Raw genomic sequence first — 26,402 nt, 5'->3', positions numbered from 1 at the left:
ATACTTGTTAGGCCAGGACTACAAAAGGTCACGTCAATAATTGACTCCGCTCTGTTCCGACTATAGGTACCCTTGGTACCGACGTTAGCCAAGTCGACATCTAAGATGGCCAGTGTTTCTAGCAGGATCTGACCCCGCTGGTTCGTGAAACGACTTCCCCATTCCACAGCCCAGGCATTGAAGTCACCCGCTATTACCACCGGCCTTCGCCCTGTTAGCACGGTCGTTAAGCGGTCCAGCATTTGCGTGAACCGCTCGATCGGCCACCGCGGAGGCGCATAACAGCTACAGAAGAAGACCCCGTTTACTTTGGCGACCACGAAGCCCTCATAGGTAGTAGACAGCCACCACACCTGGGACCCTACCCTACATATCGAACCCATCAACACATAGGCCGGGACCTACGGCTTTACTTCCTATCCGAGGGAAGGCGTGATCACGGATTTTATGTCTCAGAAAATCCCATCAGCGTCGAAGGGAATTGAACCACGACCGTCGGGAGTGAAAGGCAACCATGCTTACCACTACACCATCGACGCTAATCTGCACATCGTACAAGCGTTCAAACTAAAAATGGTTCAAACGTCGTTTGCCACGACGATCGGGAACCGAGCCACGGTGGTTGAACAGATCTAAATCTGTACACAGTAGATGGATGCAATGTTCTAATCAAACGACTGCCACTACAATATGTACCAATTTTGGAAGGATCCTCCAGGGAAATGTCTAAAGAAATCCCTGGAATAGTTTCTAAAAGAAACTTCTGAAAAATGTCTGCAATAAATGTCAAGAGGAATTCTGAACATTTGATTTCCTGAAGAAATTGCTTAAATTATTTCTGAAGGAATCCGTGGATTTTCTGCTAGAATTCTCGAATAAATTTTCGAAAGATTTTCTGAGGAAACCCATAAAAGCTTTTCTAGAAGATTTCCTAATGATATTTCTGAAGGATCCTCTAGTATAAATTATGAAGGAAATTCTAGAGGATGTTTTGAAGCAATCCATGGAAGATGTTAAAAAAAACTTACAATACAATACAATACAATACAATACAATACAATACAATACAATACAATACAATACAATACAATACAATACAATACAATACAATACAATACAATACAATACAATACAATACAATACAATACAATACAACACAATACAATACAATACAATACAATACAATACAATACAATACAATACAATACAATACAATACAATACAATACAATACAATACAATACAATACAATACAATACAATACAATACAATACAATACAATACAATACAATACAATACAATACAATACAATACAATACAATACAATACAATACAATACAATACAATACAATACAATACAATACAATACAATACAATACAATACAATACAATACAATACAATACAATACAATACAATACAATACAATACAATACAATACAATACAATACAATACAATACAATACAATACAATACAATACAATACAATACAATACAATACAATACAATACAATACAATACAATACAATACAATACAATACAATACAATACAATACAATACAATACAATACAATACAATACAATACAATACAATACAATACAATACAATACAATACAATACAATACAATACAATACAATACAATACAATACAATACAATACAATACAATACAATACAATACAATACAATACAATACAATACAATACAATACAATACAATACAATACAATACAATACAATACAATACAATACAATACAATACAATACAATACAATACAATACAATACAATACAATACAATACAATACAATACAATACAATACAATACAATACAATACAATACAATACAATACAATACAATACAATACAATACAATACAATACAATACAATACAATACAATACAATACAATACAATACAATACAATACAATACAATACAATACAATACAATACAATACAATACAATACAATACAATACAATACAATACAATACAATACAATACAATACAATACAATACAATACAATACAATACAATACAATACAATACAATACAATACAATACAATACAATACAATACAATACAATACAATACAATACAATACAATACAATACAATACAATACAATACAATACAATACAATACAATACAATACAATACAATACAATACAATACAATACAATACAATACAATACAATACAATACAATACAATACAATACAATACAATACAATACAATACAATACAATACAATACAATACAATACAATACAATACAATACAATACAATACAATACAATACAATACAATACAATACAATACAATACAATACAATACAATACAATACAATACAATACAATACAATACAATACAATACAATACAATACAATACAATACAATACAATACAATACAATACAATACAATACAATACAATACAATACAATACAATACAATACAATACAATACAATACAATACAATACAATACAATACAATACAATACAATACAATACAATACAATACAATACAATACAATACAATACAATACAATACAATACAATACAATACAATACAATACAATACAATACAATACAATACAATACAATACAATACAATACAATACAATACAATACAATACAATACAATACAATACAATACAATACAATACAATACAATACAATACAATACAATACAATACAATACAATACAATACAATACAATACAATACAATACAATACAATACAATACAATACAATACAATACAATACAATACAATACAATACAATACAATACAATACAATACAATACAATACAATACAATACAATACAATACAATACAATACAATACAATACAATACAATACAATACAATACAATACAATACAATACAATACAATACAATACAATACAATGCAATACAATACAATACAATACAATACAATACAATACAATACAATACAATACAATACAATACAATACAATACAATACAATACAATACAATATGTTCCATTTCACGGTAATTATCTATTACACAAGTTTACAAAATAAAACGAAAGTCATGAACTTCTATCAACAACCAAAATTTTTGAAGCACAATTTAGTGCTGATTTCGAAACCGACCTTCAAAAAATTTTAAGTAGAACAGTTTTTGAGTTTTAGCTCAATATCGAGTTTGGCAACTTTTCAAAATATGTAATTTACTAAAATTCAAATATATTGCTTTTTGTTTAACAAATTTTAAATCTTTTTCCATAAATTAAAAGCTGAATACAATACCATTCGATCATCTGAATACAGGTTTTGCGTCAGATTGATGAAATTCAAGATATTGGCGAGTTTTAGGGACAATCTTCTCAAATTTTAGCAAAATTTCCAAATTTTTTTGAAGAAATGTATTTTTTTCTATAAGAAAAAACTAACTTAAAAATTCTTTCTCGACGTTTATTTGACATATCATATGTAGGCGAGTTACAGTAAAAATTTCAGCTCAATCGGAGCATTGATTACGGAGAATGAGATGTTTGAAGTGAGCGACTTTGCTTAAAAATAGAACAAAAATCGATTTCAAATCATCAACCTTGTATGGAAAGTCGAAAAAATTTCCGCTCTACTGGGAATTTTTTCTTTCGCGTTTTCGAACTCACGGCATGATTCTACACCAAAAATGATCATCAGCTTACCGAGTTCAAAAATGCTGTAAACTAGTGTTATAGATTAGGGACCAATACCGATACTGAGTGCAGAGTTTCTCATTCTCTCGCTCACCTTCGTACGCGGTATGAGATCGTGTGGTCAATCCACACCGATGATCACTCGGTAGTTTTAGTTCGCTGCTAGCCACCGGTGAAGGCAAACGTTTCTAATAAAGCACGTTATTTGCATTCTATGTTACGTAGTTTCCAATAAATAAATCGATATTTTTTGTCTCCGACGCGAGTGTTTTTGAATAGTGCTCCGTAGTGCAAAATCACCACCACGTACCAGCAGAATTCCTAGGTGAGCCACGACCTGCCCAAACATTTCTGGTGCCGTGACCAGGATCGTGGGCTGCACCATCTTTACCCCGCCAACCAACCGAGTGAGAGTTGCGACCCAGCAGCCATCACACTGTGAAGACCACGCCGTCGCCTACGGATAGCGCCATTGCAGCTGGACACCGTTCTTTGCATGGGCATTGTGCAGATGCCAACCGAATGGTGAATATAGCCATTGTTCCTGATCCACGTTGCTGCAATTAAATTTAATCAAGGCCTATTGAATATAGGTACAAGGTAACGTACCTCTCCAACGTGTCCAAGCGCATCTGTGGGTGCTTTTAGATGTTTTTTCCTTTTGCATGATCACGACGTCATCGGTGCTGCTAGCGAACGTTACCAATTAGACGATCACACCAACGCTATTTCTCCGTCGTCGATTATCCACGCTCGGTGGCGATTTTTTGGTGAATTTGGAAGCCGATTTCGCTCACCAGAACTGCCCGCTACAAGGTGGCGGCCGTTGTGCAATCGACGAATCATCCGTACCCAACGAAATTTGCATGCCCTAGCTGAGGAAAACTGCATGCCATCCCAGCCAACCACGAAGAAATTGCATCCCACTTCCGTCTTTTGAGCCGTGCAAGGTTCAGAATTTGTTCCTGTGTTTTTTGATTTTTGATTATACAAGGCTCGAATAGCCTTGGCAAAGGTTAGTACCTGTCCAAGTAGCTTATCTCTCTCCATCCAGGTCTACCTGGTGTTTCTGTTTGCCAGGCACTCTCCGACTTCCGTTTTGACGCCGTTCACCAGCGTCATCAGCCACCGATCCATTGAGCAAGATGATGGACAACGGTGTCAGCTCAGCAGCAGCCAATCTACGCCAGCGAGATCAGCTAACCACCCGAAGGACGACGTTGTTGGCGCAGCTAGACCGTGCGGAGCGGTTCATCGTCCAATATGAAGCCGGACGGGATGAGCTCGAGGTACCGCTACGGATGGAGAACCTGGACGTACTGTGGGCATCACTCGAGGAAGTCCAAGCAGCCCTTTAGGACCTAGAAACGACCAGTGAGGGTAAGACCGCCAATCTTGAAACTCGTGCTTTGTTTGAACCAAAGCTTTTCCGAATTAAAGCCAATCTTAAAGCCAAATTGCCTCCGCCAATTCTTCCACAAGCCAATCGCCCTGATCCCCCCTCTCGCGTACCATCCACCTTGTCTAGTTTGAAGTTGCCTACCATTTCGCTCCCGGAATTTGATGGTGATTACCGTCAGTGGTTGACGTTTCACGATACGTTCCAAGCCCTCATCCACGACAACGACGAGTTGCCAGTGATTCAAAAGTTTCACTATTTGCGTGCCGCACTGAAAGGAGAAGCCGCGCAGCTGATCGAGTCAATTGCGATCAGTGCTGTGAATTATCCGCTGGCGTGGGACTCATTGATTAGCCGGTATTCTAACGAATATTTGCTGAAAAAGCGACATTTGCAGGACCTGATGGATGTACCGCGGATGAAGAAGGAGACTGCGGTCGCGCTACATTCCACCTTGGACGAGTTTCAGCGACACGTCAAGATCCTCAAGCAACTGGGCGAGCCAACGGATGCGTGGAGTACACTGTTGGAACATCTCCTGTGTTCAAGACTTCACGATGAAACCATTAAGGCGTGGGAGGACCATGCAGCGACTGTCGACGACCAGAGCTACTCCTGTTTGGTCGAGTTTTTGGAGAAACGAGTTCGTGTGCTGGAATCGATTTCGGCCAACCATCATGGTAATCAACCAGCACCTGCTTCTCAGCCGAGCGGATCCCATTTCCGCAAACCCTTCATCAAGATGTCGTCCCACTCCGTGACCGAAAGTTCGTTACCCATGCCATGCCTGTGACAACCGTCACCCTCTTGTGAGATGTCCTCGCTTCATGGCAATGGCTGTTGCCGAGAAGCTGCGTCTCGTGAATTCCAAGCGTCTTTGTGTGAACTGCTTCCGCCAAGATCACTTCGCCCGTGATTGCTCTTCGAACTACACATGCCGAGTGTGTAGAAAACGCCACCATTCTCTGCTACATTTGGGTTTCGCCAGTGGTTCCAATCAACCCAATCAAGATTCCCCTTCCAACGTACCCAGCGCTAGCACCAGTTCCACGCCACCTTCCAATAGCTCCCAGACCAACGACCAACGCCGAGTCCAGTCCGCTTCGGCAATCGCTCAACCATCCGATGTTGAGAGTAGTAACGTTGCTCGTGATACTGTTCCCACCGTTTTTATGCTGACTGTTGTCCTCAAGATCGTAGATGTGTATGGAAAGGAGCACTACGCTCGTGCTCTGCTCGACAGTGGTTCCCAACCAAATTTGATGACGGATCGAATGGCACAGTTGCTCCGATTGAAACGGCAGAAGTTCAACGTACAGGTACAAGGAATAGGAGAGAAACCAGAATACGCAAACGAGTCTGTATCCACCGAAATTCTTTCGCGAAAGGGAGAGTTTGCACGGAACGTCACGTTTTTTGATCCTACGCAAGCTGACTTCCAGTCTTCCCAGTTGTTCCGTGCCCGTGAACCATTGGAAAATTCCCAAAGACCTCTTCCTGGCCGATCCGGAGTTCAACCGTTCCAGTGATGTGGATTTGATTTTGGGATCGCAGCATTTCTTCGATTGCTTCCCTACTGCGGCAAGAATTCAGCTGTCAGACAGTCTTCCGATACTTGTTGACAGCGAATTTGGGTGGATCGTCGCAGGCGGTGCTCACCTTGTTCCTTCGTCAATGGGTTCCGTGTGCTGCAAAACTGTTACGGTTTCCGTGGACCCCCTCGAAAAATGTATGGAGAAATTTTGGAGCGTTGAGGAGCTGCCCATCAGGTCTGCCTTTTCCGTGGAGGAGAAGGCATGTGAGGACTACTACGTGTCAACAGTTTCGCGAACCGAAGAAGGACGATATGTGGTGCGCTACCCAAAGCGCGAAAACTTCAGCACCATGATCGGCGAATCCAAATCCACGGCTCTCCGGCGATATTCCATGCTGGAGGGACGCTTTTCCAAAAATCCAGGATTGCAGGAAAGCTACGAAAGTTTCATGGCGGAGTACTTATCCATGGGACACATGCGCCAAGTCCAGGAAGGGAACAACGATGTGCTGGCTTATTACCTGCCTCACCATCCTGTTATAAAAGAAGCGAGCACAACCACAAAAACACGTGTCGTTTTCGATGGCTCCAGCAAAACTTCTACCGGCCATTCTTTAAACGAAGCACTCTGTGTGGGTCCGGTTGTGCAGGACGATCTGCTGACTTTGGTGATCCGCTTCCGAAAATTTCCAGTGGCTGTTGTAGCGGACATCGCCAAAATGTACCTTGTCTGGGGATCCAACCCTGCGCAACCTCCAGCTACCTTTGAGCTGCAGACGGTCACATATGGCCTTGCTCCGTCATCATTCCTGGCCACCCGCATACTGCAGCAGCTTGCAGAAGACGAAGGTCATGCTTATCCTCTCGGCAAGCCAGCCCTCAAAAAATCCTTCTATGTCGACGATTTTATAGGAGGAGCCGATTCCATTTCTGAAGCCATCCAATTGCGTGTGGAGCTGACAGATCTTCTTGCGAAAGGTGGATTTCCGATCCGTAAATGGACGTCCAACAAACTAGAGGTACTGCAAGGTCTGGATGCTGACTCCATTGGCACGCAGTCTAGCGTGCGATTCGACCCGGATGAAACCGTGAAGACGTTGGGCATCTGCTGGGAACCTGAGCGAGACCAATTCCGGTTCAACTATCACGTGAGCCAAACCATCCTGAGAGCAACGAAACGATCCATCCTATCCGCCATTTCTCAGCTATTTGACCCGTTAGGGTTGGTAGCGCCGATTGTTGTACGGGGAAAAATGCTGATGCAGGAGTTGTGGCTGATAGCCTGCTCCTGGGACGACGAAGTCCCTGACAGCGTGAAGCAGAAATGGGAGACCTTCTACCATCAACTTCCGAAACTGTCAGAATTTCGAATTCAGCGCTACGCATTCCAAGCTAATTCCGTGGTACAACTCCACACGTTCGCGGACGCATCGGAAGCTGCTTACGGAGCTTGTATCTATGCACGCTCTGTGGACCCCGAAGGACGAGTAACGCTCCAGCTTTTGGCCGCGAAAACTCGCGTGGCGCCCCTCAAAAGGTTGTCTCTACCCAGGCTCGAACTGTGTGCAGCAGTTGTCGCCGCTCAACTACATGGACGAGTCAACGAAGCGTTGGACATGAATATAGCTAGCTCATTCTTCTGGTCCGATTCCACAGTGACGCTCCAGTGGCTGAAATCCCCTCCAAACACGTGGAAGACCTTCGTAGCAAACAGAGTGTCCGAAATTCAGACAACCACCCACGGTGCTCGATGGAACCATGTGGCAGGATCGCAAAACCTTGCTGATTAGCTGTCTCGTGGAATCAGCGTTGAAGATTTCCTCCAGAGTACGCTTTGGAAAATTGGACCAGATTGGCTGTCCCGTTCCGAAGAAGATTGGCCGATTCCTAAGCAGTTCGATTCATCCGAGACCGACAGTGAACGCCGGCCAATGATTTCCGCTGTAGCTCGAGCCGAACCGAAATACAACCCGCTGTTCTCCCGATACTCGCAGTTCTCTCGCTTGACCCGTATAGTAGCCTACTGCATGAGATTTGCTGAGAACGTCCGCTCGCAATCCAGAACACGTCCTGTCGCTTTTGTCGGTCCTCTACCTAGCCTGTCGCTCACCGTTGAACAACTATCGCAAGCCAGAACCAAGCTGATTCTCCTCGCTCAGGCAGACTGCTTCCAAGACGAGATGAAAGACCTTCAGCAAAACCGCCCACTAAAAAGGCAATCTTCCGTTCGACTTTTGAATCCTTTCCTAGACCAAAAAGGTGTGTTGAGGGTAGGGGGGCGGCTTAGATTGGCAGAGCGGTCATATGAATCCAAACACCCAGCCTTGATTCCCAGTTTCCATCCCCTCGCTAAGCTCATAGCAACTTCCTTCCATACAAAATTAATCCACGGTGGCGGCCGACTCACTTTGGCCGCAATGCGTGAAGAATATTGGCCAGTCCATGGAAGGCGACTGGTACGCAGCGTCATTCGCAACTGTGTTCAGTGTACCCGAGCGAATCCCGTCCCGGTCCGTCAGCAGATCGGCCAACTTCCAACTGCCCGAGTCACCCCGAGCAGACCCTTCGCCGTGACAGGGGTGGACTACGCTGGACCCGTCTATCTGAAAGCCATCCATAAACGAGCGTCACCCACGAAGGCATATATCTGTGTCTTCATCTGCTTCACCACGAAGGCAGTTCATTTAGAACTGGTGAGTGATCTGTCGACACCCGCCTTCCTCACCGCTCTTCGCCGTTTTGTTGCACGCCGAGGCCGTCCTTCCCACATACACTCGGATAACGGCAAAAACTTTATCGGAGCGAAGAATGAACTGCACCTGCTGTATCGCATGCTGGCTGACGAAAAGGAAGTCGAGAAGATACAGAGATTCTGCGCCGAAGACTAAATCACCTGGCATCTGAACCCGCCCAAAGCACCACACTTCGGCGGGCTCTGGGAGGCTGCCGTGAAGGTAGCCAAGTCGCAACTGCATCGGCAACTGAGGAACTCGCACCTCTCATTTGAAGACATGACGACGATACTGGCGGAAATAGAGGCTGCCATGAACTCCCGCCCGCTCGTGCCCATGACGGAGGACCCAGAGGACAGTACAGCCATTACTCCGGCGCATTTCCTTATCGGAACGAGTATGCATGCTGTGCCCGATCCGGACGTTAGCGGAGCCAACATAACACGTCTGGCCCACCATCAACGATTGCAGCACTTGTTCCAGCAGTTTTGGCACCATTGGAGAACGGAGTACCTCCAAGAACTCCAACGCGACACCACCAGATGCGGCCCCAACAATGAAGTACAACCTGGCAGACTAGTTGTGGTCGTAGACGAATTCCAGCATCCAACTCGTTGGCCCCTTGCCCGTATCGAAGCTGTTTTCCCAGGGGCTGATGGATTGGTACGAGTAGTCAAGCTGCGGACGTCGAAGGGCACCTTTACTCGTCCAACAACAAAAATTTGTCTGTTGCCTACCGAACCAGCGCGCTCAGAAGGCACCCAACTTGGCAGCGAGCAACGAGATGATGGTCAACCGACCAACAGGAATGGAGAATTACAAAGTGTTTAGTTTGTAGAAGTGTACCATCTAGTATTAAGCAGAATTGATACATGAATTCGATTATTTGTAGCTTGTAGCTTTTGAATTAGTTGAGCTAGATTTTTTAATTGGTTTGAAATTTGAAATTTGTTTATTTCAAAGGTGGCGGCGATGTTCCATTTCACGGTAATTATCTATTATAGATTAGGGACCAATACCGATACTGAGTGCAGAGTTTCTCATTCTCTCGCTCACCTTCGTACGCGGTATGAGATCGTGTGGTCAATCCACACCGATGATCACTCGGTAGTTTTAGTTCGCTGCTAGCCACCGGTGAAGGCAAACGTTTCTAATAAAGCACGTTATTTGCATTCTATGTTACGTAGTTTCCAATAAATAAATCGATATTTTTTGTCTCCGACGCGAGTGTTTTTGAATAGTGCTCCGTAGTGCAAAATCACCACCACGTACCAGCAGAATTCCTAGGTGAGCCACGACCTGCCCAAACACAATACAATACAATGCAATACAATACAATACAATACAATACAATACAATACAATACAATACAATACAATACAATACAATACAATACAATACAATACAATACAATACAATACAATACAATACAATACAATACAATACAATACAATACAATACAATACAATACAATACAATACAATACAATACAATACAATACAATACAATACAATACAATACAATACAATACAATACAATACAATACAATACAATACAATACAATACAATACAATACAATACAATACAATACAATACAATACAATACAATACAATACAATACAATACAATACAATACAATACAATACAATACAATACAATACAATACAATACAATACAATACAATACAATACAATACAATACAATACAATACAATACAATACAATACAATACAATACAATACAATACAATACAATACAATACAATACAATACAATACAATACAATACAATACAATACAATACAATACAATACAATACAATACAATACAATACAATACAATACAATACAATACAATACAATACAATACAATACAATACAATACAATACAATACAATACAATACAATACAATACAATACAATACAATACAATACAATACAATACAATACAATACAATACAATACAATACAATACAATACAATACAATACAATACAATACAATACAATACAATACAATACAATACAATACAATACAATACAATACAATACAATACAATACAATACAATACAATACAATACAATACAATACAATACAATACAATACAATACAATACAATACAATACAATACAATACAATACAATACAATACAATACAATACAATACAATACAATACAATACAATACAATACAATACAATACAATACAATACAATACAATACAATACAATACAATACAATACAATACAATACAATACAATACAATACAATACAATACAATACAATACAATACAATACAATACAATACAATACGATACAATACAATACAATACAATACAAGGAAAGTTTTATAAAGAAATTCAAATCAATTTCTGGAGTAACCTTTATAAAACTTTGAAGAAAGGAAGCTTTGAACTTTTCAAAGGAATCCCTGGTACAATTCCTGAAAAAAATCTCAGTGAAGTCTCCAAGGGGATTTCTGGCAGAATTTCCAAAAAATTCCAAAAAATCCCTGGAAGATTTTCTGAAGGGCACGCTGGAAGAATTTGTGAAGAAATACATGGACGTTTTTTCAAAATGAATCCTTCGGTAAGTTTCTGGAGAAACCGCTCAGTGAATTTGTAAAGGAATCACTAAAGGATTTCTGCCCAAAAAAATCATGAAGGAATTTAAATGTTTGCAAGCTTTCCTTAAAAAACCTTTGAAAAATTACAAAAGTATAGCTAGTGAAATATCTGAACCACTATATATAACAAACTGAAAAAAATTGGTATTAAATCACGAAAAGTATTCAAGAGTCAGCATGGCCTCAAACTCATAAAAAAAAAATGGCTATGCTATTGCTCACGTATTTCTCAATTATGAACTTTTCATTAAAGGCCGGTCCCTAAGATACCACAGATCACAATCGTAACAAAATGTGCTTCTCTCGAAATATTGCTTGGAACTGTGCAACGGAAAACGTACAACCTTCACCCGAATTAAATCCACCAAGCCAAGCATCGCAAAAATAGGTACATATTCCCATAGGCGAAAGGAAGGCAGGCAGGCACGAGTGTCCTCGTCTCCACTTTCGACTTCGGTATCACCGCGCACCCGGTGATGGTGCAAACAATTGGGCCATGTATCTCAATTAGCGCTCACTGCAAGTGAAATTTATGAATGAAATTGCTCCCCACTGACCAAGCGGTTAAACTCAGCGGAAGAGAGCGAGCACATAGTGCCCCCCCCCCCCCCCTCTCTCTTTCTCTATCATACCCAGCTCAGACTTCCTACAAGGAGTTTGGCTTGTATCTCTGCGTGGAAAGCGTGCACTGACTGTCATGTAAACTACCCACAGTTACAGATATAGAAAGAACAAGCAAGCGATTCGCACGTTCATTCATTCACGACCAACTAACGACGAGACGACGAAGATACTTCCATGCAAACTCAAACAACCTAGAGTCAAGTTAGGCGGCTGGTTGAGTTGGTACCATGTGAAGGAGTATTTTTGATAATGCAGGGTATAATCTAATAACTTCATTCAATTTACCTAGCGCTGAACGAATCAGCCTTATCAGTTTCATCAGAAAACCCTGTGTCATTTTGTTTCTCTCCCGTCGTTTAACCCTTTGAAGCCGGAATTTTCCCAAGCGTTATTATGGAGTTTTTTCTACGTATTTCTGTAGTTTTGGTGCTCAATAGTATGAAAAAGGTAGAATATTATGCAGAATATTTTTTCCGGACATCCTAGGTCATCCATACTGTTCTTGAGTTTAGATCCTGAAGTCTACGGGTGTAACGATAACTTCTTTCATTGTACAAAGCTCCGATTTGTAATCTATCATGGCCAGTAAATCTTCTGAAAGTTCAATTGAGAGTATAACATCAGTCGAGTTATCCTAGGTAATCCAAACTGTTCTTGAGTTTAGATCCGAAAGTCTACAGGTGTAACGGTAACTTCTTTCATTATACAAAGCTACGATTTGTGATCTATCATGTCCAGTAAGTCTTCTGAAAATTAATAGAGAGTATTACATCAGCCGGGATATGCTAGGTCATCCAAACTGTTCTTGAGTTTATATCCTATAGTCTTCGGGTGTAACGGTAGCTTCTTTCATTATACAAACCTTTGGTTTGTAATCTTTCATATCCAGTAACTCTTTTGGAAGTTCAATAAACAGTATCAGCTCAGGCGGGATATCCTAGGTCATCCAAACTGTTCTTGAGTTTAGATCCTATAGTATACGGGTGTAACGGTAACCTCTTTCATTATACAAAGCTCTGATTTGTAATCTATCATGTCCAGTAAGTCTTCTGAAAGCTCAATAGACATCATAAGATCAGCTGGGGCCATCCAAACTATTTTGGTGTTTATTATCTAGCATCTAGTGGTCAGAGTCGATGTAAGCGCCACGATAGGTCTTGACGTCGATAATATCGCAGAAATCCGTGTGCTGTGGTGATCACCAATGGGGCACGTTCGATGTAGTACTAGATTCGTAGTAATGAGCTGAATTCTAGTATGGTGAGAAGGTCAATTCTCCGTTTCTGCAATGAGGTGGTGAAAAAAGCGTGGGTATAACGATTCCTTGCCTAATTTGATACTGTTTGAGCAAAACTTTAAATAACTACTTTGTTTATGTTGCAAGAAAAGGAGAAAACAACAACAACATTGCCCAAAGTTTTGCTCAAACAACATTGAATTAGACAAGGAATCATAATACCCACGCTTTTTTTTACTTAATCATTTATTTGAGGCTCATGCGCCAACAGGCATAACGGAGCCGAATTCAGTTATTTTTTTATTTCTTACAATTTTATGTGTTTGACTAAAACTATGTTAGTTTTGGGGAACCGTAAAACTCGCGGTTTAGTCGAGGTTAGGGGTAACAATAGACACATTCTACCGTGTCGTTACAACGTTTTGACGCCTTTTCGATCAGATTTTCCACTACAACTTGAAAATTCTACCATAAACCCTCAAATATTTTTGCATATTCGGATTCCTTGTAAAATTTCCAATAAGTATGATCTGTTGAATAGTTAGTTTTCATCGGAAAAGTATGTTAAAAATAAGAATAAGTAGCGTGACGTTACAACGTTGTAACGTCACGCTACTAATTCCCATTTTTAACATTCTTTTCCAATGAAAACTAGCTGTTCAACAGATTAAACTTATTGGAAATTATACAAGGACTCCGAATATGCAAACATGTTTGAGGGTTTACGGTCGAATTTACGAGTTATAGTGAAAAATTTGACCAAAAAGGCGTCAAAACGTTGCAACGTCACGGTAGAATGTGTCAATAATATTTGAGGAAAGGATAGGGTGATGAGGGTCTCCAGTTAGCCTAGTGGTAATGGCTAATATGGCTATGGATCGCCAATCCGGAGACGGCGAGTTCGATTCTCGTTCCAGTCGGGAAAATTTTCTCGACTCCCTGGGCATAGTGTATCATTGTCCTTGCCTCACAATGTACAAATTCATGCAATGGCAGGCAAAGAAAGCCCTTCAATTAATAACTGTGGAAATGCTCAAAGAACTCTAAGTTGAAGAGAGGCAGGCCAAGTTCCAGTGGGAACGTCGAGCCATAAAGAAGAAGAAGAAGAAGAAGATAGGGTGATGAGGGCTTTTCGTTGACATTTAACAGCATGATGTGACGTATTGCTGCTGGACTAACGTAGAGTGGACAAACAACCTGTAACGATACAAACATACGATTTTCGTAGGGACACGAGGTGGACAAGTGGAACAACAAGACGAAATTATCGAACGAAGACTTCAGCTTGCTTCAAGAAGTCGTACACAAGCTTCATATACTCAAGATCAAGTTTACCCAACACATCTCTAATGTCTTCCTTTTCTGGTTTCCCTCGGGCCTTGATGTGTCATTTCATTGCAGAAACGGAGAATTTACCTTCTCACCATACTAAAATTCAGCTCATTACTACAAATCTAGTACTTCACCGATCTGTCCTATTGTAACGATAAGGGAGATTGTACTGAATGTACACTCCCGTTCAAAAGTTTGGGGTCACCCCCTCAAAAACATGTCATTTTTTCAGGCCCATATCTCCACCAATTTGCGTCCGATTTCAGAACCCTAGGCTTCATTCAAAAGATAATAAATCAAAGAAACTTTGAACATGATTTAAAAGAAACTTTTTCAAAAAATTTTGTATGTAAACTTAACCCAAAGTTGCCAAATTTTCAAAAAAATGAATATAAACTTACGGCAGTGTCGCTGGAAGTTGGGTCGACCAAATTTTAAGATGAGAGCGGTAATATGACCCATTTTCTATTAGCTTTCAACTGCTTTTTACAGAACATAGCTAAAAAATCTAGAAAAAAAGTTATTTAGTAAATTAATTCTTCATGTCATCGACCAAAAGTTTGGGGTCACCCCTCAAAATGATGTATCGGCCAAAAGTTTGGGGTCACTATCGTAAAACATGGAAAAGTGATTTGTTGATATCTTTGTCATCTTTCATTCAATTTTAATTCTTCTTGGCTTATTTGAAACAAAATGGATGATACTTACTGCATAGACATTGAACCACACATATTTGTTGAAATTTACATACTAAAACTTAACGTAAAGTTGCCTCATTTTTTGAAGCGTGGTAAAATGTGCTAACTTTACATAACATTTTTATATACAAAAATCGTTAAATACGTTAAGTTAAAGACATCAAACGTAAATTTAGTTAATTATCTTTGAAATGAGCCAAAAAGAATTAAAATTGAATAAAAGATGACGAAGATATCACCAAATCACTTTTCCATGTTTTACGAAAGTGACCCCAAACTTTTGGCCGATACATCATATTGAGGGGTGACCCCAAACTTTTGGTCGATGACATCAAGGATTAATTTACTTAATAACTTTTTTTCTAGATTTTTTAGCTAAGTTCTGTAAAAAGCAGTTGAAAGCTAATAGAAAATGGGTCATATTACCGCTCTCATCTTAAAATTTGGTCGACCCAACTTCCAGTGACACTGCCGTAAGTTTATATTCATTTTTTAGAAAATTTGGCAACTTTGGGTTAAGTTTACATACAAAATTTTTTGAAAAAGTTTCTTTTAAATCATGTTCAAAGTTTCTTTGATTTATTATCTTTTGAATGAAACCTAGGGTTCTGAAATCGGACGCAAATTGGCGGAGATATGGGCCTGAAAAAATGACATGTTTTTGAGGGGGTGACCCCAAACTTTTGAACGGGAGTGTAAGTGCTACGTGTGACCAGACCATGTTCTTAAGTTGCTCTTAACCCGGCCGGTGCCACGCGGAGATAGGAATCGGAGTTTCATGGGAGAAGGCTGAAGAGCTTTACAAGACGTCTAAGTCGTATTGGCAGCCTTTACCGTGATTATATCTCTTAGAAGCTCGATAGAATCATGAGCGAAAAATCATGTCTGTTGACCAACAGAGAATATATGCAATAAAGATAAAACATGGAACCATTGTTACTGGTAGGTAGGGTAGCACATGTGCTACCAGGACAAAAGACCTCGGCAAGCTTGGCAGAGCAACGGCTTGTCGTGTGAGGCCGGGTTCTACAACAACCTTTTTTCCTGGCTAGCGCGATCTGGAGCACCTCTCTGGTCTCAAGGTCGACTGGAGTAGAATCTAGTCGGCTAATCAGACCTCGGATATGTGGGTGTAATGGAAAAAGCTGGTGATTTATAATTTTACAGTTTTATTGTCCTAGCATTTACAAGTCTGTGTGGGTGAGTGTGTGTGTGTGTATGTGTGTGTGTGTTCTGTAGTTCTTAATTAATACCTATAGGGCCGGCCGGGAACTGCTGAAGAACTGGCAGGAGCGCTGGGTGGGAACTCGCCTTGGACTGGGGGTTGGACCAGCGACAACGACGGTTGGCGAGCGTTGGGGAGACCACTTAGGTATCGGTAGTACTCCGTGGGGTCCAAATCGACTCCAAACTTGGCTTCACAGTTGGTTTGAGGACCGGCGAGGTTAGGTTTCCGAAAACCTCGCGTTTTCGATCTTCACGATTGCGGGGCTCTCAGCAAACTCTCGGGTACTTCGACCTAGCCCAACGGTCCACTTTGGCACGTCCGGGAACTCCGGGTCACCGGCTCTGTCCATAATGCCGGATAAGAAGCGGGTTTTGGGTAAACGCTAACGGGTCCTGATTCTCCACGTTTAACTTTAAAACGTATTCACAAACTTTTTCCAAATAAACTCTCAACTTTTATATTTTCAACAACCTTTAAACGACTTTTTCGAACGAGGGCCTCTCGAGAAAATCCCCGAATCATTCCTTTAACGCTGCCTCGTCCCTTTATCTTTCAATAGCCATCTTCTCCTTTTCGCTTTTTCCCTTTTAATTCTCCTTTTCCACTGAACTATAGTTATGGGTGCTTTTATTGTAGTATGGTGAATTTGTATTTGTAGTGTGGTGAAGTCGTACTTTGGGAACTTTCTGCCAAAATTTAGTCAATCTCATATCATATTACCTATTGACCAGGCTCGGATTTAAGGTGGGGCAAAGGGGGCAAGTGCACCAGGCCCCCCGTTCGGGGGGCCTCCCAAGAATCCTGAAGCACTATATGAAATGTGTTCCAATAGACAATTATATTTCATACATGTCCTTGAATAGTTATAAAAAAGGATTCAAATTATTTCACAAACTGAATTTGCACTTGAAAATCAAAGTGTTCATAATTTTTGAAAATTTCATGAGTTTCATATTTGGTGCAAACATTATTAAATGATTAAGTTAATAGCAGGGGCGTCTCGTGACCCGTAAAGCTGACTGTGCACTTGAAAAGTTTTCACATGGGACTCTAGTATGAATGGAAAACAGCAGGAACCTGAACTCCGCTAGACAAGCGAATCTATCGACGATTTCGTCGAAAAAACTGCCTTGTTGGTTCAATTGATGAAACAGAGGGTTTTCTAATGCCATCAGTTTAAGCCTCTTTAGTCTTTGCTCGCTCATTGTAACTGAAGATAGGTTCTTATTCTTTTGAGATGGAAAAACTCCTTCCAATAATAATTCGGAATAACTTTTGAACTTCGAAGAATCCATTCAGGAGTGGATAACTGACACTGAAGAAGTGAAACACCCATTGCACAATTATGGGTCACTCTGTAACTTAGACGATTCGAGATGCGGTACAAGCTTTTCCTCAATCGACCGCCTGGCAAACGAATTGCTGGAGTAGATTGTCTACGATATCGCGCTCCATTTTCCTTTGAATGTTGCTAGAAAATGAAACCGTACGCGACGTGCAACTAGTAGTGAATGAAAATGCCACCCATTCAGGTCCACCCAAAGGCATGCACGCATGCCAAAAAAGTGGATGGGCGGCCTCCGTTGAATGGTACAAGTACGCTTTGCTCTTTCGCCTCGACCGAGAATATCCCAAAGGGTTATAATAAGCAAGAAGACTTCAGATTGCTCCAGTAACCACGGTTTATTATGCATCGTTACTCAGTTTAACAGCTATGGCTACTGTTACGAGTGTAGACCTGAAGTTCTGAACTCCGAGGTAGTTTGGCTGACCTGGAATATCCCTATAGTGCCTTTAAATGACATTTGAGATTTCAAGAGCTTCACGGATCCCAGCAGATTATGCAATACTATTATTTATGACGAAAACACATAGGGTTATTCTTGTAGATTTGAAGGACTTCATTATATAACATTTAAGACGACCGTGAATATCCCAAACAGCTAAAATAAGCTAGTAGATTTCAGATTGCTCCAATAACCGAGGTTAATTTTGCAGCGTTACTCAGTATAACAAATATGGCTACTGTTACAGGTGTAGACCTGAAGTTCTGAACTCCAAGGTAGTTTGGCTGACCTGGAATATCCCTTTAGTGTTTTAAAATGACAATTGCACATTAGTATGGGACAAATATCAAATTCTCGCTCCAGTAGACTTTTTCGATTCCATTTAGGTCCCATATGAACTGTGCAAAATTTCAGCGCAATCGGTGCAACTATAATTTAGCGCAAGCGGTTCAAAGTTTGCATAGGATGTAGTATGGGAAAAGTTACACTTTCAAACAAAAAATCCCAGAGGTCGCCCTTTGTGTCCATAATTCAAATCAATCAACGTTTCTTGTAGAAAAATCATTTTTGAAACTTTCCTTCGAAAACCGCAAAACGATTGGATGCTTGAGGAAAAAGTTATTGATTTATTACCGATTAGTGATCCAACGAACGGCTTCTTGTTTTGTTTTATTAGCAGCACTGTAGCTGCTGCCTTGGCTGCTGCTGTTTCTGGGGGTGGTGATGCCGCCCGCCGCCACCTGCAACAACGGCAGCAGCAGTGCTGCTGATGAAACAAAACAAAAAGCCGTTCGTCGGATCACTAATCGATAATAAATCAATAACTTTTTCCACAAGCATCCAATCGTTTTGCGGTTTTCGAAGGAAAGTTTCAAAAATGATTTTTCTACAAGAAGCGTTGATCGATTTGAATTAGGGACACAAAGGGCGACCTCTGGGATTTTTTGTTTGAAAGTGTAACTTTTCCCATACTAAATCCTATGCAAACTTTAAACCGCTTGCGCTAAATTATAGTTTCACCGATCGCTCTGAAATTTTGCATGGCTTGTATGGGACCTAAATGAAATCCAAAAAGTCGACTGGAGCGAGGATTTATTTTTTTCATACAAGCGTGTCCCATACTATTGCACATGAATGAGATTTTAAGAGCTTCACGGATCCCAAAAGATTATAAAATACTATTATTTATGGCGGAAACACATAGAGTTATTTTTGTAGATTTGAAGGACTTCATTATAGAACAGTTTGGACGACCCTGAATGTCCCAAAGGGTTATAATAAACTAGTAGACTTCAGACTGCTCCAGTAACCGCGGTTGATTATGCAGCGTTACTCAGTATGACAGATATGGCTATTGTTACGAGTGTAGATCTGAAGTTCTGAAATCCAAGCTAGTTTGGCTAGCCTGGAGTATCCCTATAGTGTCTCCAAATGACATTGTAGATGTCAAGAGCTTCACGGATCACAGCAGGTTATGTTATGCTATTATTTGTGGCGAAAATGCATAAAATTATTCTTGTAGATTTGAAGGACTTCACTCTAGGACAATTTGGAACACCTAGAACATCCCAGAATATACAACATCTCTTGATATTCTTGACCAAGGGTTAATGAATACATATAAACGTAACCCATATCCAAGTTCAGCTTTTAGAACAGCTGGTATGTCAATTATTTCGTTTTTCCATATTTCATGGTGTTCAGGATGTTCTAGGTTGTCAATGAAGTCTCAAATACAAATATTCCCATTTTTCCTTAATAGAGGACTCAATTTGCAACAACTTTGCCGAAGACAGTTTGCTGAATAGGTGAATTTATACAGCCATTTCTATGATGGGGTCATATATGACCCCTCCGGCTCCAAAGGGTTAAATGATAAGTTTGCAAGTTATTATCCAGGAATTTATCAAGGGTTTGTATTGCTACCATCCTGGTCGAGAAACCTAGAAAGTAATATAGTTATATTTCTTTTGCTAATTCTTAAACTTTATGTTGGAATCTTAAAATGAAACCCACGATGTAATAAGTCTTTTGGAAAAAAAAATCATTCTGTTGAAACTCATATTGCTCCAGTTTACGGTACCAGCAGCAGAGTCGAAAGCATTGCAAATTAGTGACACCAAGGAAAACACGAAAGTAAACCAAAACTCGGATTGAAATCAACCGAGTAAAGAAGAAAGGGGGTCGAGCACCAGCCCTGGGGGTTCTTGGCATTTTGTGGCGTCGTGTCGAGCAGTTGTGTATGTGTGTCAAGGGATATTCCGGAATTAGAACCATTGAATTACTGGAAAGACAAACTTGAAACTTGGTTGCAAGATTGCACTTCAACCTGAAGCAACTTTGGGACCGTGCGGTTGCGACTCTTCTTCCCAGTTTACGATGGTACGATATCGCCCGGCCATATCTTCTTACCCCTAGGGACATACAGCACAGTGAGAGCAATCGTAAAGTTGAACATGTAAACAAGCATCCGCTCGGTATAAATAAATAAATAAATAAACAACGGCATTCTTCAGTCAGTCAGTAGTGAGAGCCGGGCTGGGGCTTTTATTAGCTCTAGCTTGGCTTGGTGGATGTTTACCCTCACGTGCCCTAGTCTCGTTGTGTTGAACAAGTGAAATATCATGTCGCTGCTTTATCACGTGCTGATTAGCGATTCGAGTTGAGTGGGACGCCGTCGTCACACTGACTGACTGACTGAGTGGCACAAGTAATATGGTGCTGGACGAGCTTGGGGTAGAAGTAACTTTGAGTAACCAGGGACAGATTCCAACTAAGCATCTTTAGAATAGGTCGGCTTCGTACAGGTAAGGCACAACTCAAAATTTGTATTTTTTTTAGGTTTTGGTGGAAAATGATTACCTACCGTGCAACTCACAAAGATGGGAATTTGTGAAATTCGAAGTTCGTGTCAGATTAGGGCATTCTTGCAAGTTTTGTTTCAGAAATTTTTTCAGAAGGTCTGAACCAGAACTCCAAGTGCTTCTAAAAATTCTTTGATTTCACTTTTTTAGCTTGTCAACGCTGTATGAGTTACAACCTGAAACTTTTTGAAATTGACAATGAAAATGGCTGGTATTTTGAACACCAACCTCTCAATATACACTGGAACCTCTCTTTATGCCATGGAGGAGGGTGCATTAATTGAAAAAAAGAATAAAAAAGAGATTTTGTGCATTAATTAAGTATGGGCTTTAATGAACAAAAAAAAAAAGCTTATGAGAATAGGTCTTGCTCCTGGGCATTTGAGATGGGGCCAAGGGGGTCTCAAGAAAGTTCCCAGAGAGCACAAAAAAGGAGATTTTAAACATTTTTTGGGGCGTTTCAGGGGGTGGATTTCAGGAATCTTTTAAGAGCCTTCCGACAGGTTTCAACTGCGTTTCAATAGTGTAACGAAGATTTCAACCCTTTCATTTCATATAAAGGGTTCAGAGGAAATCAGAGGGTCTGAAGATCCTTAAGAGCGCATTACAAGGAGTCTCAGGGGCGTTATAATGCATTTCATTGGCATTTCAGAAAATTTCAGGGGGCTTCATGAACGTTATAAGGGCGTTACAGGAGGTTTCAGGAGTATGATTTCATTTCATGGGCGCCTCAAGGGGTTTTCAGGGGATTTCTGAAGCATTTTAAAGGCGTTCTAAGAGGTTTCAGTGATATTTCAAATTGATTACGGGATTTCAAGGTTGTTTTAATGAGAAATTATGGAGGTTTCAGGGACGTTTCAAATTGTTTCAATGTCTTTTTTTTTTTGGAGGAACCGTTTGACATCGTTTCCAGGGGTTTCAGGAGCATTCCAAAGCGTTTCTGAGGAATTCAGGGGGTCTCAGGAGCCTTTTAAGGGCGATCAGGTGTTTTTCAAAAGGATTACGGGGATTTCAGGGGCGTTTCAATAGTATTTTAATGGCGTTTCTAGAGGTTTTGAGGAGCTTCAGGGGCGTTTCAATACAATCCAGAGAATTTCAGGTGGTTCCAGGGGGTTTTGCCTGAAACGCCCTAGACACGTTCAGCTATCCCATGTAACCTCTTGAAACGCTTCTGAGTCTCCCTAAAAGGGCTCTGATACCCCCTGGAATGCACCTGATATTCCCTGAAGCGCCTCTGGAACCCCCTGATACCCCCTGAAACACCCATAAAACCCTCGAAACGCTCCTGAGACCTCTAGGTACTCCCCTGAAACAATAGGCCCTCTAAAACTCCTCTGGAACTCTCTGAGATCCTTTGAAGCGCCCTTGAGGCTACTGTAATCCCCCTGAGATCCTCTGAAACACCCCGTTTCGTGACCTTGTTGTTTATGATTTGAGCTAAGTAAAATTTTGTAAGCTTCCAGTAATGAGTGGCTGATTGAGTTCAAAATGCGGATTTAGTATGAATGTGCTTCTGACATCCCTCCATGAGCTTCTTTGCTCGAAAGGCTACTTTTGGTCCTCGAGTCTGAGGGTCGTGTTATCTGACAATGAGCATTATCTTATAGATGTGAGGGATAGTTTAAGAAAATTCTATTAACTCACTCTAATCCTGACTGGTGACGGTGGTCGTCGGGTGATCAGACGGGTGAGACCGGTTGCCGTAAACGGGAGGCAAACGAACGATATCAGCCAAGGATGGCCGTTTAAGAATCCCGGCCACGTGTGCTGACGGTGTGAACTGGTGCCGGCCAGGGCTGGCGGCGAGTGGCCGACGAGGGAGCTCGGCGACGTAGATTGACGGTGGGCCGACGACTCGGACCAGCGACGGTGCAGGCCAGCGGCATGAATTGGCGCAGGCGACAGCCGGGTTGAAAGGCTAGCGACGGGGCGGGGCTAGCGATAACAGCCGATGACGGCAACCGGTAATAGCAAACGGAGATCGTTGAGGGGCTACTGGATAGCGCTAGAACGATGAGCTAAGTTGGGAAAAGTCTCCTGACGGTGGTTCGGATTTGAAGCCTACAGCACTCCGCGTGGCTCTGGGCGTTCTTGGAAAGGGACGTTGTCATGTGTTACCAGAATGGCTGATCAATCAAGCTCCGGGATCCACAAAGGCGACCTCGCTTACACTACACCAAAAACTCAAAAACTCACGCCGATGAATACCTCACGACTTTCGGTAGTTGCCGGATCCGGGATAGGTCCAGAAAACTGGCTCTGACGGTGTCCGAAACACTTTTCGATAAAGTACCTGATGTCTTGGCTTACAACGTGCCCACAAATCACTTGGTCGGCGTTAAGTCAGAGAGGACCATGTGTATTTTGCTTAATTTCTAGAAAAACGACGTTAAAGTTTGCAACTCTATAAGTTTTGAGTTTTTCAACAAATGTTCCTGATTTTTTGCCATTAATCTTAATAACTATTCATCACAGCATCGCTCTGTATTGATCGCGAAAAAACGTAAAATAAAGCTTGAAACCAAGAAATTGCTAAGTAATTGAGTGTACTTAGTCCACTCTGACTGAACGGTTTTTGGAATATCTTCAACCAACTACAGTTCACACTCAAGTTTTTACATATTTGATGAAAAAATAATGCACGAGTAGGACAACAGTTAATAGGAGCAGTGAAATTTAATTTTTCTGTTTTTCTGTTTAATATTTCTGTTATTACACTGTTGATTACCATTTTCAATTTTTATGTTCAGTCAGAGTGGACCAAGTACAACAGTTCAATATCACATGAAGGGTAATCAATTAATGGGCTATTCAAGAATTCTTAACTTGAACATTTAATAGCTAACAACTTTTGAATGATGATGATTAACCTGGGCTTGTTAGGGGAATATCTGTAAATATAAAGAAAATCGGGTTAAGTACGGTTCCTTTGAATTCCACTAAGAATTTGCATCCTTTGACAGATACGTACTTCGACCTCAACTGCAAGGTCGTCTTCAGTGTCTTGTACAGGCGAGTCAAGTACAAGACACTGAAGACGACCTTACAGTTGAGGTCGAAATACGTATCTGTCAAAGGATGCAAATTCTTAGTGGAATTCAAAGGAACCGTACTTAACCCGATTTTCTTTTTATTTAACTTTTGAATGTATTTTCATAGTTTAGTACGTTTTTTTGAATACTGTAGTTATACAGTTTATAATAATTTATTCAGACGACTGGCATTTTTCAAAAATTCGTTCAGACAGAGTGAACCAAGTACACATTTCTTAAATAATCGGTAAAATCAATTTCTTCTTGAAACGGGTATTGGTGCATTTCAATATGATGCCCAATAGCTACTAAACAAACATATTTTGATTTGAAAAGGATTGAGAAGAATAAGGTAATTTCAACTATTTTTCTTAGAGGCACATGGTTCACTCTGTCTGCACGCGAAACGCCACAATATGCTTCAACGCGATGATCTGTAAAATACGATATTGACCATAATAAAAATAGAATTTGACGTGCTTTCTTGATCAATAATCATCAGAAAATGCGTTAGGGAGTCATACGATTTAGAAACGTATCACATTTTGATGATAAACTATTTTATTTATTGGATTTTAACCAGTACACATTTTTTCAACTCTCTTGACATCAAGCATATGGTCCACTCTGACTGCACACTATTATCGATTTTTGCAGTTCAATCAAAAGAAAATTGTGCTACAACTCTCACTAATTGTAACATTAAGGAAATCGGGTAAATGTTCCAAGTAGCTAGAGTAATTCTTAATCAAATGCCCTAAAAATCTAATTTTCGTCAATTTTGTTACATGGTCCCCTCTAACTTAACGCCGACCACTTGTTCATCGATTTCAAATCGGCGTATGATACAATCGATCGAGAACAGCTATGGCAGATTATGCACGAATACGGATTCTCGGATAAACTGATACGGTTGATCAAGGCGACGATGGATCGAGTGATGTGCGTAGTTCGAGTATCAGGGACACTCTCGAATCCCTTCGAATCTCGCAGAGGGTTACGGCAAGGTGATGGTCTTTCGTGCTTGCTGTTCAACATTGCTTTGGAGTGTGTAATACGAAGAGCGGGGATAAACACGAGTGGGACGATTTTCACGAAGTCCGTTCAGCTGCTTGGTTTCGCCGATGATATTGATATTATTGCTCGTAAATTTGAGACGATGGCGGAAACGTTCATCCGACTAAAGAGTGAAGCCAGGCGAATCGGATTAGTCATTAATGTGTCGAAGACAAAGTACATGATGGCAAAGGGCTCCAGGGAGGAATCTCCGCGCCCGCCACCCCGAATTTATATCGACGGTGATGAAATCGAGGCGGTTGAAGAATTCGTGTACTTAAGCTCACTGGTGACGGATGCCAACAACTCCAGCAGAGAAATTCAGAGGCGCATTGTGGCAGGAAATCGTGCCTACTTTGGACTCCGCAGAACTCTACGATCGAATAAAGTTCGCCGTAACACGAAGTTAACCATCTACAAAACGTTGATTAGACCGGTCGTCCTCTATGGGCACGAAACATGGACCCTACGTGCAAAGGACCAACGCGCCCTTGGAGTTTTCGAACGGAAGGTGTTGCGTACCATCTACGGTGGAGTGCAGATGAAAGACGGGACTTGGAGAAGGCGAATGAACCACGAGCTTCATCAGCTGCTGGGAG

The 26,402-nt window shown here is 40.8% G+C and overlaps 2 protein-coding genes across 2 annotated transcripts; both read left to right on the top strand.

The window, feature by feature from the left end:
* The first annotated feature begins 6,734 nt into the window (after positions 1-6,734).
* LOC134290409 (uncharacterized) lies at positions 6,735-8,384 on the top strand. The gene has a single exon (XM_062857548.1). The coding sequence runs from the start codon at positions 6,735-6,737 to the stop codon at positions 8,382-8,384; it is 1,650 nt and encodes a 549-aa protein (XP_062713532.1).
* Positions 8,385-9,011: 627 nt separating this feature from the next.
* On the top strand, positions 9,012-9,482 carry LOC134290408 (uncharacterized). The gene has a single exon (XM_062857547.1). The coding sequence runs from the start codon at positions 9,012-9,014 to the stop codon at positions 9,480-9,482; it is 471 nt and encodes a 156-aa protein (XP_062713531.1).
* Positions 9,483-26,402: the final 16,920 nt, after the last annotated feature.

Source organism: Aedes albopictus, chromosome 3 (assembly GCF_035046485.1).
Source record: "Aedes albopictus strain Foshan chromosome 3, AalbF5, whole genome shotgun sequence".
Lineage (NCBI taxonomy): Eukaryota > Metazoa > Arthropoda > Insecta > Diptera > Culicidae > Aedes > Aedes albopictus.
This window is presented reverse-complemented; position numbering and strand designations above follow the sequence as displayed.